Source organism: Corvus cornix, chromosome 4 (genome assembly GCF_000738735.6).
Source record: "Corvus cornix cornix isolate S_Up_H32 chromosome 4, ASM73873v5, whole genome shotgun sequence".
Classification (NCBI taxonomy): domain Eukaryota; kingdom Metazoa; phylum Chordata; class Aves; order Passeriformes; family Corvidae; genus Corvus; species Corvus cornix.
In genome coordinates this window covers 31467804-31484955 of record NC_046334.1, presented here as the reverse complement: position 1 = coordinate 31484955, position 17152 = coordinate 31467804, and the positions used below count along the sequence as shown (strand labels likewise).

General features: G+C 42.1%; 1 protein-coding gene across 1 annotated transcript in view; it reads right to left on the bottom strand.

Annotated features, from left to right (window-relative positions):
- Positions 1–10418, bottom strand: part of MANBA (mannosidase beta) — a 46674-nt gene extending 36256 nt beyond the window's left edge. The window contains 3 exon segments of the mRNA XM_039550790.1: positions 446–540; positions 10152–10217; positions 10219–10418. Coding sequence (XP_039406724.1) covers positions 446–540; positions 10152–10217; positions 10219–10341 — 284 coding nt within the window. The 5' untranslated portion in view covers positions 10342–10418.
- Positions 10419–17152: the final 6734 nt, after the last annotated feature.

Genomic DNA, 17152 nt, shown 5'->3' with positions numbered 1-17152 from the left:
AATATAAAAATGTGTATCGCTATTGTACCAGCAGTTGCCTCAGCTACCTGCAAAAACATTTGACTCAGTGTAGCTACATTGTATCTTTAAATGCTCAAATTAAGATGACAGCTGAAGTAGCTCAAGTCAGCATGTTCAAGAACACCGCACCATATATAACACGTTCACATACCCACCAGATATTAGATGGGATAGCTTTCAATTACCCTAAGAATTATCTTTTCTCAGTTGACAATTCATAAGTAAATTTTAACAATCCATTTTTAAAAAAAGGAAAAAGCAACAATTGAAGTGTTCTGTAGCAACAGATTTGCAGCTGCACATGATTGCATAATTTGTTTTATCAGATACAAAAGTATTAAGCAGATTTTGAGCTGATGGATTAACTTGCAATTCTCCATGAAAGATGGCACAGAACTATTTTAGACATATCTTTACTGCCTACCTGACGTCAAAAGGAGTTTTGAACGTCCTGCTGTAAGTCCAGTTATCTAGTGAGATCCATCTGTACATCACATCATTAAATCTGTAGTATGGATCCTAGTAACAGACCAACAAAAAGAAAATTACAAGATTTATTAATAGTGTTACTACATAAAAAGAATCACAATGTCCATTAGATGAACACTTCTTATTTCAGTCAGTCTGCAAATGCAAAATCCATCTTAGTCCTGATACTCCTTGTCACCTTTGAAATTTCACGTGAAAGCAAAGCTTTAGTAATATTTGGCTTTATTTATATAGGTCAAAACCCTTTCTGCTATAATCACTCAAACTAGAAGCAGCAGGATTTGTTTTTACAGTCTGGAAATTAACCAATAAATCAAGAGAGCTTCTGACTTAATGAGAGGAACAGAAACATGATCACCCTCATAATTATGGAGAAAGTAAGACTAATAGGATTTTAAGAGGCAAAGAAACAGCATTTTGGGCCTCTAGGGACAGCAGTGAACAAATCTCTAGTTTAAAGTTATTGCAAATACTCCACCTGTTTCTTGTCAGCTAGTCTTGCTGTGGTAAGGATAAACAAAATTGTTTTATGTGGAGGGATGGAAAAAGAGAAGAATGAGAAGCAACGTGATTTTGGTTTTGGTATAAAACTAAATGACTACTTTTGAGAATAGTACTGCATTTACACCAAATGTGCCCTTCTCCCTTTAACCACACTACCTAGGAAGAATAGAAGGCACGGTTGGTCTAAGCTACATCCTCAGCCTTTCTGGCTTCATGCTGTATTTGTTACCTTATGGCGGGTTGCAATGTCCCTGACCCAGGTTAAAGAACCTGACACCCCATGGCCTTGCACCTCCCACAGAGGCAGCAGAAGAGCACAGTGCCCATCCCATTTCGGAGTGCAGGAAGGCACAGTGCCCCATCCCATGTCAGTGTGCAGGAAGGCACAGTGCCCCATCCCGTGTCAGAGTGCAGGAAGGCACAGTGCCCCATCCCATGTCGGAGTGCAGGAAGGCACAGTGCCCATCCCGTGTCAGAGTGCAGGAAGGCACAGTGCCCATCCCATGTCGGAGTGCAGGAAGGCACAGTGCCCCATCCCATGTCAGAGTGCAGGAAGGCACAGTGCCCATCCCATGTCGGAGTGCAGGAAGGCACAGTGCCCTATCCCGTGTCAGAGTGCAGGAAGGCACAGTGCCCCATCCCGTGTCAGTGTGCAGGAAGGCACAGTGCCCATCCCATGTCAGAGTGCAGGAAGGCACAGTGCCCATCCCATGTCGGAGTGCAGGAAGGCACAGTGCCCATCCCATGTCAGAGTGCAGGAAGGCACAGTGCCCCATCCCATGTCAGAGTGCAGGAAGGCACAGTGCCCCATCCCATGTCGGAGTGCAGGAAGGCACAGTGCCCCATCCCGTGTCAGAGTGCAGGAAGGCACAGTGCCCATCCCGTGTCAGAGTGCAGGAAGGCACAGTGCCCATCCCATTTCGGAGTGCAGGAAGGCACAGTGCCCCATCCCATGTCGGAGTGCAGGAAGGCACAGTGCCCCATCCCGTGTCAGAGTGCAGGAAGGCACAGTGCCCATCCCATGTCGGAGTGCAGGAAGGCACAGTGCCCATCCCATGTCAGTGTGAAGGAAGGCACAGTGCCCATCCCGTGTCAGAGTGCAGGAAGGCACAGTGCCCCATCCCATGTCAGTGTGCAGGAAGGCACAGTGCCCCATCCCATGTCGGAGTGCAGGAAGGCACAGTGCCCATCCCATGTCGGAGTGCAGGAAGGCACAGTGCCCCATCCCATGTCAGTGTGCAGGAAGGCACAGTGCCCATCCCATGTCAGTGTGAAGGAAGGCACAGTGCCCATCCCGTGTCAGAGTGCAAGAAGGCACAGTGCCCCATCCCATGTCAGTGTGCAGGAAGGCACAGTGCCCATCCCATGTCGGAGTGCAGGAAGGCACAGTGCCCCATCCCATGTCAGTGTGCAGGAAGGCACAGTGCCCATCCCATGTCGGAGTGCAGGAAGGCACAGTGCCCCATCCCATGTCAGTGTGCAGGAAGGCACAGTGCCCCATCCCATGTCGGAGTGCAGGAAGGCACAGTGCCCCATCCCGTCTCAGTGCAGGTACCCGCGGCCTGGCAGCCCCGTTCCAGCCTCTGCCGCCGCTGCCCGGCTGAGCTGCTGCCCCGAAACAAAGGCCAGTCTCTTCTGGCCTGCATGACTCAACCCCGGCTCAGAGGGAGGGGAGCTGCGTTAAGGTTTGCTTTGATAGCAGTGTTCCAACAGTACCAACACACTGAACTACCCACCCTGAATATCCAAATTCACACCGAAGAAAATCTGACCAGCTTTTTTTTTTTTTCCTACTTGCTGGAACTTAATTTTTCTCCCCATTTTAAGAGTCAGTAGAGATAGTAAATACATTATGGATTTGAAATCTTCTGAAAAAAATTGTCTCATACCTCATATTTATTTTGCACCTAACAGGGTCAGGCTTTGTAATATACACATAAACCTATTATAGCAGAGCAAAATCGTAACATCTAAGTGACTCTCCTCAGCAGCGCAGTCCCTTCTGGAGTCCTACAGTAATACAAACATCATTCCTTGGGCTCATACAGAGGAAAAGGTGTCACCTTGCCTCTACATGCTATGCTCTATCAATCAAATTTCTTACTACAAGGGAAGAGTCAAAAAGGAAAAGTCTTGTCACCTTAGTGAAACTGTGACCTCTGTAATGATAATACAGTGTATACTCTAAAAGTTAAGTCATCGTGAGCTTACCAGAACTATTACTGAATTTTAAGACATTCATACCATTACTTTTGGGGAATATATCTCAGACATTTATTAAGATGCAAAATTTAAGGCTAAGAAAAGCATATTAATATGCAAAATTTAGGCTCATGAAAGAAACTCCACTGAGATCATTGTACTGAGATAATGAAAGGCAAGCATTGAATGTCAGAGACTGTGAAACCCCCCAATATGTACTTTACAACGGTCTTGCTTTAACATTATACACCATCTTATATATTTTTACATATACATACATATTCGTATTAAACATCACATACTGTTTTATTTCACATTATGCTTTGAAAAATGTGCAAGTTAAATTTCAGTAATTGCCATTTGTATGTGTGAAATATTTAACAAAAGGTGTGAGATGAAAGTTGCAAATGCACTATCAACAGCAGACTGTAAAGCCATTTGGTTAACGGTCAAAAATCGACATCAGTGTCTCGGCAAAGATGCACAAAGAAACCTTCACCATTTCTCCCACAACAGCACAGATACAGAGATGTCAATGAACAAAGTCCTGACTTCTGGAAAACACAAAACTGGTTGTCTAGGAGCAGAAATGTAGGAATATTTTACCAGAGGCAGAAATCATTGCCAAACGGGCTCTTACAGGCATTTACAGAGTGGCATGTTTAAATCTCAGAACGTACTGAAGATCCTTCTTCCTGAAGGAGCTTCCTTTTCTAGTCTAAAGCCTTCAAACTTCAAGAAATGCACTGACTGCTAAAATAGGTGTCATAGAAGGTGCTAATTAGCCCTTCTGACTCACAGGCATCCGCCCTTTCAGATGGAAAGCTCACAGTTAGTTCCGTGTACCTTCATGTAAAACTTAACAGCTTACTGATATCATTGCTACATAACCAGTAAGACAGCTCATATATCACACAGAAAAGCTGTTAAGTGCTAATAACTGGTCAGTCATATTAACCATGACAAATGTTGATTGTTATACAATCAGTCGTGGCAACGTTCAAGCAATGCTTTTAAGACAATTCTCAAGATTCAGGAGAAACGCGTGACCACAGCAAAGTCCTCTAAGAAAGCAGAATTACTTCTCCAATACACTTCTGAGGTTATTGACTTTTTCATTATTAAATACAACTGTTCTGAGTGCCGGAAGATGTACCCCTGTAAGTCAAATTGTTTGGATTTCTCTGAAACAGAATTTCATCCCACGTGAAATCATTTCACATCAAAATTAAAAGCTTAGTTCAAAAAGTGCATGCAAAACCCCACAAATTTAAAACTCTTAAAGGCACAAGGAGAAACTGAAAGATGGTAGGAAATAGGCTGCACATCCATTAAATACACTTCACATTCAATAGCTCAACAGCTCAATGTGTTCCTGGAAGCAATTCATAGAGGGGTGGAGTCAACTACGGCTATTTTTAGATCCCACCAAACATAACAGCCTTGCATTTTCCTGCTCCCTGCAATTTGGGGAAAAATCTGAAGCACTCAAGCTGCCTGCCTGTTTGTTCCCTGCTCCCAACCTCAACGCTGTAAGCAAGCAGCAAACCACCTGCTGAGATTAGGTAAAAAGCCCTGCTACAGATCATCAAAAGGAAGCAGTTTCCCGGTCGGATAACAGGACATCAGCGGGACTTCAAAAGCACTGGCAGCACTACAATGAAGGCCAGATGGAAGCTTGTCCTTGCAATGATTTTAAGGGGATATTGAAAAGCTACGCTCTGATAAGAGCTTCTCCTGTTAAGGAGGAAATGGATGAGACATGAACACATGAGACGTAAGGCTCCAAGCCCAAGTGAGCGAGTGGTGCCAGGCACACCCTGGCCCAATGAAGGGACACCTCCAGGCCCCCACACTCCAGGAGTTCTGAGGGGCATGGCACAAACACCTGAATTACACCAGACGGAGTCAGCTGTACACGGGGGGAAGATCTGCATATAATGAAATGAAATGTAATAAAGAGAACAAAAACCAGATTCCTTTGCCTTACCCTGCTTTTGTTATGGTCTAATTTGAAGTCACCTTGCATGCTCTTCTCTCATAAATTAATTCTGCTGGTATTTTATCATGTACACTGTAAGAAAATTCTGATGGTGCAACAGATTACCAAAATAAAATTTGCAAGTGATGTTTCACAATTTACGGTTTAATGATTCTGCTGTGCCCAACTTCAGACTGGAAGCGAAATAGTTAATATATACTTAATATATACTTATCTATACCCATGTGCTCCTTGACATCACAAGTGATAGCAGTCAGGACACTTACACAATTTTCACAGCTTGAAGTCAGGCTGAACTAACAGTAGTGACAAATGGATTGTATTCTTGGAACGTGAGTTTTGGAAGTTCCTCCTAAAGTAACTAATTGTCAGTAGCTGCTCTCAGAAAGCAGTAAACTGAATGTCACTGTCAATGTTCAAGATGTGTCACAACTGAACACTAGGCCAAATATGACTAAAGAGTTAAGATACTAATACCCACTGCATAATATTATTTGAATACTGTGATGTATTTAACAGACCGCTGTAACTTTTCTCTCTTTTAATATCACAAGCTTTTGAAAGAAAAACTTAAGTGCCTTTTAATACTTACGCAAAGTTTTACTAAGGCTTTTGAACGTTTCCACATATGTTCTCACAGTTCAGCAGAGCACCTATATTTCAGTGGAAAATAATATAATAATCAACTATTCCATCATCAATGAATGCCATCTAACCTGAATAGAACCATAGGATACCCAATGGAATTGTTACCTGGCTTGCTCCAAAAAATCTAAGTTGTGATGAAGTGTCAGAAAATAAACAACAGAGTATTTTATACAAATGCAGAACAAGCTACAGAAAAGCACACTACTTTCCAGAAACACAGAACTACCAGTTGGGGTATATAAACTTCTAATAAATTTTAATATCTGAGTATGACCAAGATCACTGTGAGCTTCTCTGTCAAGTGCATGCCCTTGTCTATCAGGCCAGAAAATGCAGTGTTACCCAGCCCCTATATCAGCATCACACTTGCAGACCTCTTGTAATGGTCTATGCAAATCTAAGTGACAGCTAATAAGACAAAATAGCCTTATGTATGAATGCAAATGGCTGGCATATGAGAAAATCCAGCTACAACAGCCATATTCATCAGAACTGAAAATTTACAGGAGTCACCTGCCAACAAGAAATGCCACAGTGCAGAACTTGGACAGTAAATGGTAGAGGATGCCTATTTCCAGCACACAGACTTAATATACAAGTTACCTGTGGGTACATATGGCTTATCAGAACAGTGGTCAAAAGCAGAATCTTCAGACAAAATGGTTTTGGCAAATCTTTTTCCAGAGCTGCAGGGTTAGGAACAGATTCACTGCAAGTTTGTAAAATGTCTGCATTCAAAATGAAGCTTTGCACTAACTTTATTCAAGTGACTATTACCCTTCTTTATGTGTATTTCTCATGTGTTTTCTTAATTTTACATTTAAATGATAGTACGAGCTACAGTGTCTTAATGAAATGTTATTAAAACAATCAAGTCAAACACATAATCTGATGCAATCTCCTGGCCCTAGAGCTTTTATCATAGATAATCCAGCATTTGAACTACATTGATTGAATATGAAAGAAAATAATACTTTAGTAGGAAACTCAAGGGTCTTCCCCAAGAGCATTTTTTGAGACACATGCATTTCGTGCATTCAGGAAGATGTGTTTCTCCAATGTATATTTTATGAGCCAGAGTAAAGATATCTCTAGAACAAATGCTAAGAGGATCCAGAGAGATGAGTAATGAACCCTCAGCATCAGAGAGATGTTTTTCAAGTGTATGGCCTGCACAGCAGATTAAAGTAAGGCTACAGACACGCAATCAGCTACAGCATCCCTGTGCAAAAACAGTTTGTGTGTCGACCTAAATTTGAAATGAACCACACAGTGATAAATTGCTTGCAGCCTACTCTTGCAATCTAAGCCACATTCTGAAGGCTTAATATTCATCAGCTTACCCCTGCTGCCCTCCTTCCCCTCATTTGTGAGATGCCCACTAAGCTACATTGCAGGAGTAGGGCCTTCCAAATTTTGCTTTAAATTTCCCTTTTGGGTGCTAATCCATTGAAAATCTCACAGATACAGAAGCAAAGGATGCAGTGCTATTTGCCATTTCAAATCACACAGAAAAACGGCATGTAGACTTCACCAGGTGAACACAGGGGTCCTGCTATCCAGAATGATTTTGTTCCCACTAGCTTTGTTCTCCTATTTCCTGGTACAGCTTTTCAGACCAATCTCCACTTTTGATTACAAGTTGCATTACTGATCTGGTGACATCTTCTGTAAGATGAATAAAGATCCTATATTCCATTGCAAAGAGCAAAAGGAGCAAATGAAAAAAATATCTAAGATCAAAACTTGTATTTAGGCATCTATAATAAATCTCCTACTTCTATACTTGACACAACACCAAAAAGGGCTGATTTCCAGAGATAATGAACTCTGAAAAAATGGAGCAACCAGTGCTCCATGCCTCTACAATTACAGCAGTGTGCATGCTTTTGTAAAAATAGGAGTATGATTTTAGGCAGCTGCACTTGAAAACCTTTGGTCACATTCACCGCAGTGAATAACCCTCAGGACAAACAGCTGAGCCCTCCTCTGGAGCACGAAGCCTCGAACTGCAATAACGAATGATGTCACTGACTCCCTCCAAACAACTCAGGCTTGCTGCTTCGCAGAATGCAACACCTTTGGTGACAAGGATTGAATACATCTAACACCATCTGGAATAGGTTTCAAATCTGCTAAGGTTGCTCCCCTGTTTTTGTATGGCCTCCATTCTATCTTTTAAATAAAAATGTGATTTTAAAGTTATTTAGTTATCCTGGTGCAAATTTGTGTGAATGCTTCTTTCTGTAAACTGAGCTTTGCTAAAGTGAGTAAGAACGGGTTTAATTAAGATGGCCTTGAGTTACCTGTACACATCTATACATAGAAACAGTTATCTCATTCTGAGCTTGGAACTAGCCAGCCACCAGCTGGGTCCAGTCCAGAGGTCAAGCAACCAGACTAGTGAACCATTTTGGTTAACTCAGCACCTCGACAGTAACACCACCAATTTAGCAACAGCTTCCAGTCCACAGCAGGTTCATACCCGGCCGTACCAGCACGTGTTTGGAGCAAGTTCTTACTTGTATTCAAGTAAACATGTAAGTGACCACAACCAACCATCATCGATATTAGCCACATCCACTGCTGCCCAGCCGGCTGACTAACCTCTCATGCTTCTGTGCAGACTTGGGATTCTGCCCAGGCACGTTAGAGTTCATCATCCTCATTTCCAAATATACTGCTAAACTGCAAGTCAGTGTGCAGCCATGCAGCTAAATTAGCAATCACACCTTCTCACTTCCTAAGTGTACTTAGTGTGAGTAGTTAAATGTGAGTCTTTCATTACATCATTGTCTTGCACGCCTGAGTCAGTGCATTGGTCACAGTTTCTCCTGGATGATTATTCACACTTCTTGCACAGCACCTCCCAGAACAGCCAAACATCCCAGATGTTCAGTTTACCTTGTGCACTTTTGCATCAGAGAAACCGGCACAGTTCCCTTAACCGATCCTCCACATAAAGTCTCCCTGGCTCCTGCACATTTGAAAACTATAGAAAAGCCCTTCCGAAACCTTAATTCTCTATGTCCAAGATGTCACATCACTGAGCACACAGACGTTAAAACAAGAGATCATCATAGCTCTGCCTACCCCTTCGTAACGTGTTTCTTTTTCCAATGTTGATGCTTTGTATCTGGCAATGACACTCTTTGGAATCTATTATTAGTGCTGGGATTCCCAACCTGTGCCAACACAGAAAATGCTAAAATTATCCTGACCAAAGGGTGTCACTTTCTCCTTTTACCTCTCTAACTTTAATCAGAGTATAATAAGCTGAAGGATAAAAACTGAGAAATAGAAAATACAAAATGCATGCATCCACAATGTGTTTTTAAAATAAATTATGTGCAAAAACCACACCATTGGGCCCACAATAAAGGAGGGATAATATGACATACTCACAGCATACAACAGTACTTTACATTTTCCAGCACAGAACTGTATGTATCACCTTTATAGATGACTTTGTTAACTTCACTGTGTTTTGTTTCTTTTCCTTGTTCCAGGTACATGTTCCATTTTCTTCGTTTCCTTTTAAAAAGGCATCTTATTTCAACAATGACGCAGTTAATGCCACGTTTCTTGTCAGGTCTGAGTCACAAGCACCTTATGCTAGTATCAGAATACTTTGCTATCAATCTGCAACTGCAGTTTTGAAAATTTGTACAAGAAAGTGGTTGCTGCCTTTTTATAAACTTAAAAACGTAATATAAGCAAGCATAAACAGAAGCAGAAAAGCTTCTTCGAAGTGTTACGACAGGAGCTTGTCCTTTAAATTTAACGTCTGTTCTTGTGTTTCAGAATATATGAGAATATATTTAGGCAGAATGGGTGTATATGTTCTCCACTGTTCTGATATTCTCTGCAAGTTTTAAAAGGGCTTTTTAATCGCCTGAAATCCCTAAACTTATTGCATCAACAAGCCAAACTTTAGGACGGTGGGTTTAACTTTTCATTCTTTTGAGGTATCACTGTAGGTAAGCATGACTTACATGCTGTGAGGGTATTGCAGGTATCTGGTGTCAGCACCTTGGCTGCGTGTCAAAACCACAATCTCACATACTGCAAAACTTCCATTTGTATCCTCGGCCTTATGTGCGACTGAGGACACTTCAGCCACCAAACGAAGCCCGGCTGCTGCACCGGCGACGCCAACCAACCCTGCAGTGGCCGGGCAGCTCCGGGGACGGAGCTGAGTTTTGGGGGGCTGGTTCTCCCCTCCGAGGCGGGCTGCCCACGGCGGGTGGGGCTGCTCCTCGGCCCGGCTCTCCGAGTACCGTACCTGGATGAGGCCCCTGCAGAGCAGCGCGGTGTGAACGCAGCCCGGCACCTCCGCTCGGAGCGACACCGGACCCGTTCCCGCTGCGGAGCCGCCAGCTCCCCCTCAGGCTGCGCACCTCCGGGCCGCCCGCGGCCACCGCCAGCGGCAACAGCAGCACGGGCAGCAGCGGCAGCAGCGCCGCGGGGCCCATGGCGACAGCCACCGGCAGCTACGAACTGGAGCAGTGCTTCGAAGGAAGGCGGAGAGGGAGGGAGGAAGGAAGGGAAGAGGCCGGCGCTGCTGAGGGCGATGCAGCGCGGCTGCGCGCGGGGCGGGCGGGCGGCCGGGGGCGGCTCGGGCCCGGCCGAGGGCGGCGCGCGGAACGCGAGCTGCAGCGGCCGCTGGCAGCGCACAGCCCTGCCCGAGCAAGTCGGCGAAGCGGCGGTTGGTGTTATTTTTTTCCTCCAAGAGGCACGGCTGAACAATGATAAGAGGAGCTGTAATACGGTTACGAATCTCTCAGCTGCAGCAATTGCACTCGGAGCTCTAGAAAACGGCAGGGAGGCGGGATGGGGAAGAGCTGTGGCAACACCGCAGTGGGTTTTGAATATTGGCTCCCTCGACTCTTGAGGCTTTTATACGGCCTCAGACTTCCACCTCCTTTTTTCCATAAAATTACAGAGGCATATAAAACCGTAACAAACGTCATGAACATCTCAAAGTACTGTGGTTTCCTCATAAAGGAGGGCTGTGGATTTTGTTTCTAAAAATTCAGAACATTCATCTGCAAAGGGACAGAAGCATCAGCTCCCAAGAAAGAACTCAAAGTACGGTTTTCAAGTCACACTGTAGCTTTCCTGTGTGCCCTCGCAAGGTTAATCCCTTCATTCACAGCCCAAAAGCAGAAATTAAAGCAACAAGTTTTTAAATAGTTCCGTGGGTGGCCTTAGCTACTCTCCAGGTGTAACATCCCACCCTACTTCATGCTCTGTTCCCACTGCACCAGGGGGTGCAGAGGGTTCTAGCTCACCTCCATGAACTGAGAATGTTTCACACCAGCCCCAGCAGCTAAAGCTGGGCAGAACAAGAACAGGGACATCAGAGTTTTGTTTCAGCTCCTGGCTTTCACACACCTATTTCAGCTTACCATAAGAATCCACCCTAAATTTGTCTTTAAGGCATGACTGAACATGGTCAACATGCCTATGTATTTTTGATACAAATCCTTTTGAGCTGACAACCCTTCGTTTCAATACAATACAAAAATACCAGTCCTTCCATTCACCTACCATATAAAGAAAAAGCACACAATCCAACCACAGGTAATTTTTTCACCTGTGAGAGCACAAGGCAGGATGCAGTTCTGAGAAACACTGGTTCAAAGAGAAAGACAGTAGGTGATCTTTTTTTCTCTTAAAAAATTTCTGCTGCCAACTTCAAAAAGGGATAGCTGGGACTCACACTGTTGGGCAGCAGAAGGCCGTGCGAAACGTAGCTGTTAAAAAGCTATCATCTTAGATTGAGTTACCCCAACTGGCTTTGCATGCTGTAGAATTCAGTCAAAATTATTATCTTCTCACCTTTAATAGTGCAGACTATAAACTGATTATTCATTTATAGTAGAAAGCCTTGCTCTATTTCTGTCCTCATCTGTCAATGAGTAATGTTTTCAGGGCAATCAAACATTTCAGTGTTCTTCCCTTAAATTCAGTGATACAACACTAAAACCATTTAAACATTGTAGTGCTGCTTGAGAGATCTTATGGGATATTATTTCTCAAGAAGCAGATTTACAGCTGTCAAAGAACAACTGCAATTTTTTTAAAAATAAATCTTTTCCAGCAAGTCATGTGATAGGTTCCCAGTAAGAAGGAAACTACATTTCAAGATGTTTACTGTACTTCTGTGTTTTCTTTGCCTTTTATTCTTTCTGCTTAAGACTGACTGAAGCAACACACACACACACCAAAAAACCTTAACCTAAAAACAATGCTGTAATTAAGTATTCTGAGAACATGCTGTTTCCTTGTTCAAGGCTTATAATTAAGTTAAATCATGTCTCATTTTCATGTCCCAGTTTTAGGGTTTGTTTTTTGTTTGTTTGAGGGTATTTTTAAACAAATGACATTTTTGCTGTTTCAAGATATGAGCGTTTTAAAGGCTGTGGTTTAATCTTTTCAAATCTTAAGACACAAAGCAAGATACTTTCTTTCACTGTGTACCATATTAACTCTCTTTCTGAAATACCACAAATTTAGGAGGTTATTACAATTCTTACTTTACGATACTGCAAGCAGATATTCTTTATCAACTAAAACAAAAAGCTGAAGACAGAGCCATGCCTTTAGCTCTATTAGAATAAATTCAGAGTAGTTCCACTGAAGCTGCCCAAATTCTGCCATGTTAATCCAGAAGTGCTTTGTTTCCAAATGCTGTGCAGTCTCTATCAGCACAACAGGCTGCTGCTGTTTTCTCTCTCAAATTCGTGTTCAACGAGTTCATATAAAGGTTTTAAACTAAGAGGTTCTCACAGATTTGGATGCAGTACTTCAAGATATTACTGCCCCCACCTGTCCACCCTGCACCATTCTTCTGCTGAAGGTAAACACCTCTGAAGTCAAACAGGACTTGTGTTCACAGCAGTGCGTATCAGGGCATGCTCTCTCTTTTGGTAACTGTGTGCTGTTGCGGATACCACCACCACAGACTGTTTGTCAAAGATGCAAAGCAACTAAAGGATCACCGACCTTGGGGAATTTTCTAGAGATGCAGCAATATCAATGTATATATGTTTGTATGAGTGTAAATACCTGCAGGCAGCACAGGATATCCATTTGAAAGCCCCACAGCTCCTCAACATAACACCAGACCTCTGTTTTCTGACTGCATCTGCAGAACAGAACCACTGTGCTAAACAGTTACTCTCTGCCCTGGAGAAAAGACAATATGATGCAGGGAGCTCTCCAGCTATGGATTTCTAAAGGACATTCTTTTGTACTTCTCTTGAACTCCATCCAAAAGGATGTTAAAAATAAAATGGGGAAATAAATTAAGATTGCTTTTAGATGAGGATACTATTAATACATTACTAGAAGAGAATGTTGTACTAGGTTATCACAAGCAAAATACAAAATGACAATCTAAATGGCAGGCCTGAAGTTTCTTTCATAATTATGGCAACGTCTGTAGGCCATTGCAAGGGGATTTCCTTAGCAAACAAAATTACCCAACACTAACAATCATGAGTAATTAAAAATAAGTACGTAGAAGGGAAGCTGCTGCTGCAGGCAAATGCTGTAATGGAAGGGAAAAAGCAAAAAATACCTAATAATAATTTTAAAATTTCATAAGCAGAAAAACAGGTGATGCCTTGAGTATAACCTTCATCAGTTATGCTGGGGTAAAAGCCTGTATTTGTATCTCTACATAACATCTTGCTTTGAGATGCACTTACACCAAAGGATTTAGGTGTCAGGTTACCACCTTCCATAGCACAGACAGAAAAAAGCCTAGGGATCTCTAAAGCCAGCATGGCCAGATTTCTAAGGTCAGGTTATTTAGAAGATGGAATTCCCACAACTTTTATTCTCTTAATTTTATAAACAATTTTGAAACAATCCTTATCTATTTATAAAATTATGTAACACTTATCATTGCTATTTACCTTTTGTTTCATAAGCAGTAAAGTCTTGGATGGTGCTCTCCAAGCTCCCCTTTAACTCTCATTAAAACTTAAAACATTCTGATTCTCTGGCACTTACAGGAAATAAGTAGTACAAGTGGAGATATTATGAAAATGTTGCTTAGCCTTTCTTAGAGGTCTAAACCTAGACAGGCATCTATGACCACAGTACAATGTACGACTCATCCCTGGATGTCTCAAATGAAATCCCTCAAAATGTGGGTATCGTAGGTAGCAAACTATTTCCCCCATGATGACAGTTTGAGAGGCTTCACTGAGCCCATGTGCTTGGCACTTTACCAACTAAGAGCAGGACATACCAGATAGATCACACTAAATATGAAGCATACATCCAGCCTACTGTTTTAATGAATGTTTTCTGTGCAGGTGAGTATTAAGAGAATGTCAACAAAGGTTTGTAGCTGATAAATTGGATGAGTAAATGTAAATGGATTTGGAGTTGCTGAAACAGCTGGGAGCTGCATTTCTTTTTCTAACTCAAGTGACTCCAAACAAACCACTGGGACAGATGAGGACCTCTGTTTTTCAGACCTTCAGTGTGGCTAATGCACCTAGCTTCAGCACTAGGACAAATTCTGTTCCTCCATTTCTACCAAAATGACTCTAATGCAAGCACCAGCGAATATTCAAAATAACTTTACTGAAAACTGTGGATACTCTGGAGACACTTTTTTTTCCTCTTGAAAGATGAATGATTATTTCATCACCTATAAGAATTTCCAGAATTCTTAATCAATAAAGTCCTCACTGAATCAGCTCAAGCTCCACTTAGGCAACAGCATAAGCCAAGAGCATGGCTACACAGGAAAAAATACTCACTTCTCTGAATGAGTCCAGTGAAAACCCTTTTACATAGTAGAGCTACATCATCATGCAGTCCAGGAAGCTACATGCCCTATCGCTTGCTGCACTGGTACAAATGTCTCAGGAGTTACAGAAATTGACTCATGCACATTCATGCAACAGGCATACTTTAATATGGGCTATATATATATTTTTTTTTTCCCCAAAGAATTCATACATAAACAGCACTAAAAATACTACTTTATACATACACCCACCTGTATAAAAAAACATTATGTGCTTGATTCTCATGGCAACAAAAAGGAAAATACTACTGCAGTATACAAAGAGTACTGGAAGGATCAAAGAGTATCTCAAACTGGAAAGGACTTATAAGGATCATCAAAAGTCCAACTCCCTTCTCCTTGCCGGACTAAATAAAACTAAACCATATGACTAAGAGTAACATCCAGATGTTTTTTGAACTCTGTCAGGCTTGATGCTGTCACCATTTCCCTGGGGAGCCTGTTCAGTGAAGAACTTTTTCCTAATGTCCAACCTGAACTTCCTTGACACACCTTCATTCCATTTCCTTGTGTCCTCTTATACTGTCTGACTAGATCTGTTGTTTTGGTACTAGTCAGAATTTTAATATTCTGATATTTACACTGGAAGAAGGGAAGGCAGGCAGTAGTTTTATGGCTAGAAACATTTAAAAAAAAGAGCCTTAGGGATTTGAAATGAACCTTGTCTCTTCAGCTCAGTCCTTGGGACTCTTGGGAGTGGCCATGCTAAAATACTACTCACACACATTTGTTTACAGCAAGATTCTCAGCCCAGTGGATCCAAATAATCTGGTGCCCTAATTAGTCCCTATGCCTTTGATTGCTGCTGCAGGGGTCACTGTTCCATGGAAGAACTCTTTTTTCTCACCACTAGGACTATGGATAAGCACAAATGCAACAGCAGCCTGTAGAGGGGTTCTTAAAACCACAAGAGATCACTGCTTGGAATCAATCTCCTCCAAGATTGTTTCAGCAAGAGCAAAGATCTTCAGCTAGTCTAAGATAATATAGATCTAATCAAAGGACAAAAGATGCACTAGAACTTCAATTAAATATTGTATAAAATACTCAGCATACATTTTGAAGTCTACAGAACATTTCACAGAAGTGCCACAATATTCTGAAGGTACTTAAAGTTCTAATTAGTGTGTTGAAGAGTGAACAGCCACCTAAGCCTTTGGTACTTTTTACATACTAGCAAAATAAGCAGCATTCAGCAAACAATCATTTCCAAAGGTATGGCTTTCTGATAAAAGGGTTTTGTCATCGAAGGAAGCCGTCATGACTCCAGAATGTTATTAAGCACTTAGCAGGTTCAAGATGCAAAATCATCTTGAGTACTTATCTGTCAGTAAAGGTTCTGTTGATTCTCTCAGCATATTTTCAATACAGTTTATCAACAGTGATCGTATTGACAAATACTTTTAAAAGCCTGGAACTGCCCTGAGGAATTTCAATCACACCAAAAAGATACTTAAAACCATTTTAAAAAGATGTTGTAGGCAATTCAGTCTAATGAAGTACTTCAACATGCCTAGCAAGTTGACAAGTAACGATTTTTCCACAATAATCACTTTGGAGTCCTCCATACGTGGTCAGAGACATGAAGGTATACTTGGAGGACAGAAGCGTACAACTAAGCTTCTCCTCCCACCTCCTGCTTTCACAGTTAGCAATGGACAGCTTAATGCTGACATAAGAAAGCCACTGCATGTCTAGAAAGTCACTCGTTGTTTAGTGAACATCTTGGTGGTAGCTTGAACTTGGAGTCTTTTCAAGACCTCTTTTGTTGTGTTCTCTCATTACCAAGGATGCTGATCCACTGTTTATCCTTCCAGCTTCCCGGCAATGACCCATAATCCTGTAACCACCAACTATGATTACTGCTACTTCCTCCTAGCAGAACTCTTCAAGAAGAGCTTATCAGCTTGCTGCAGCTGGCTCAGAAAGTACAGCTGGCTGCCCTCTCCTCTGTCCACACCCTAAATTATTCATGATGTATGTGTCAGCATATGCTTCATGGGAACTTCTTTTTAAAACCTCACTGAGGTTTACAACATTGAGCTTTCCCCCGTCACTCTGTCTCTGCATTATCTGCACTCTAGATTTCTAAGCCTAATACGTGACCTTTGTTTTACCTGTACTCACATAACCTAAAAACCTAAGGAAGTTTCTTAATCTATTTTTTTCAGTATTTTTACAAGCTCAACTCCCAATGAGAACTACTGCATTGATAAAGTAAAAAGTTTTGCTACCCCTTCCCCTTTTCTTCATACTTTGCACCTTAAGAGGCATTACTCGCCCTAGCAATTGTATAAAATACTGGCTCATAAATTGGAAGCACTAGAGTCTCCAGGCACTGCCTAGCTAAGTTACATGAAAGACATTCCCCATCAGATCAGGGAAGGCAGCAAAAAGAAGCCCTATCTAGCAGGGCAAACGTATGTGGAAAAAAGGAGTTCAGGTCTCTG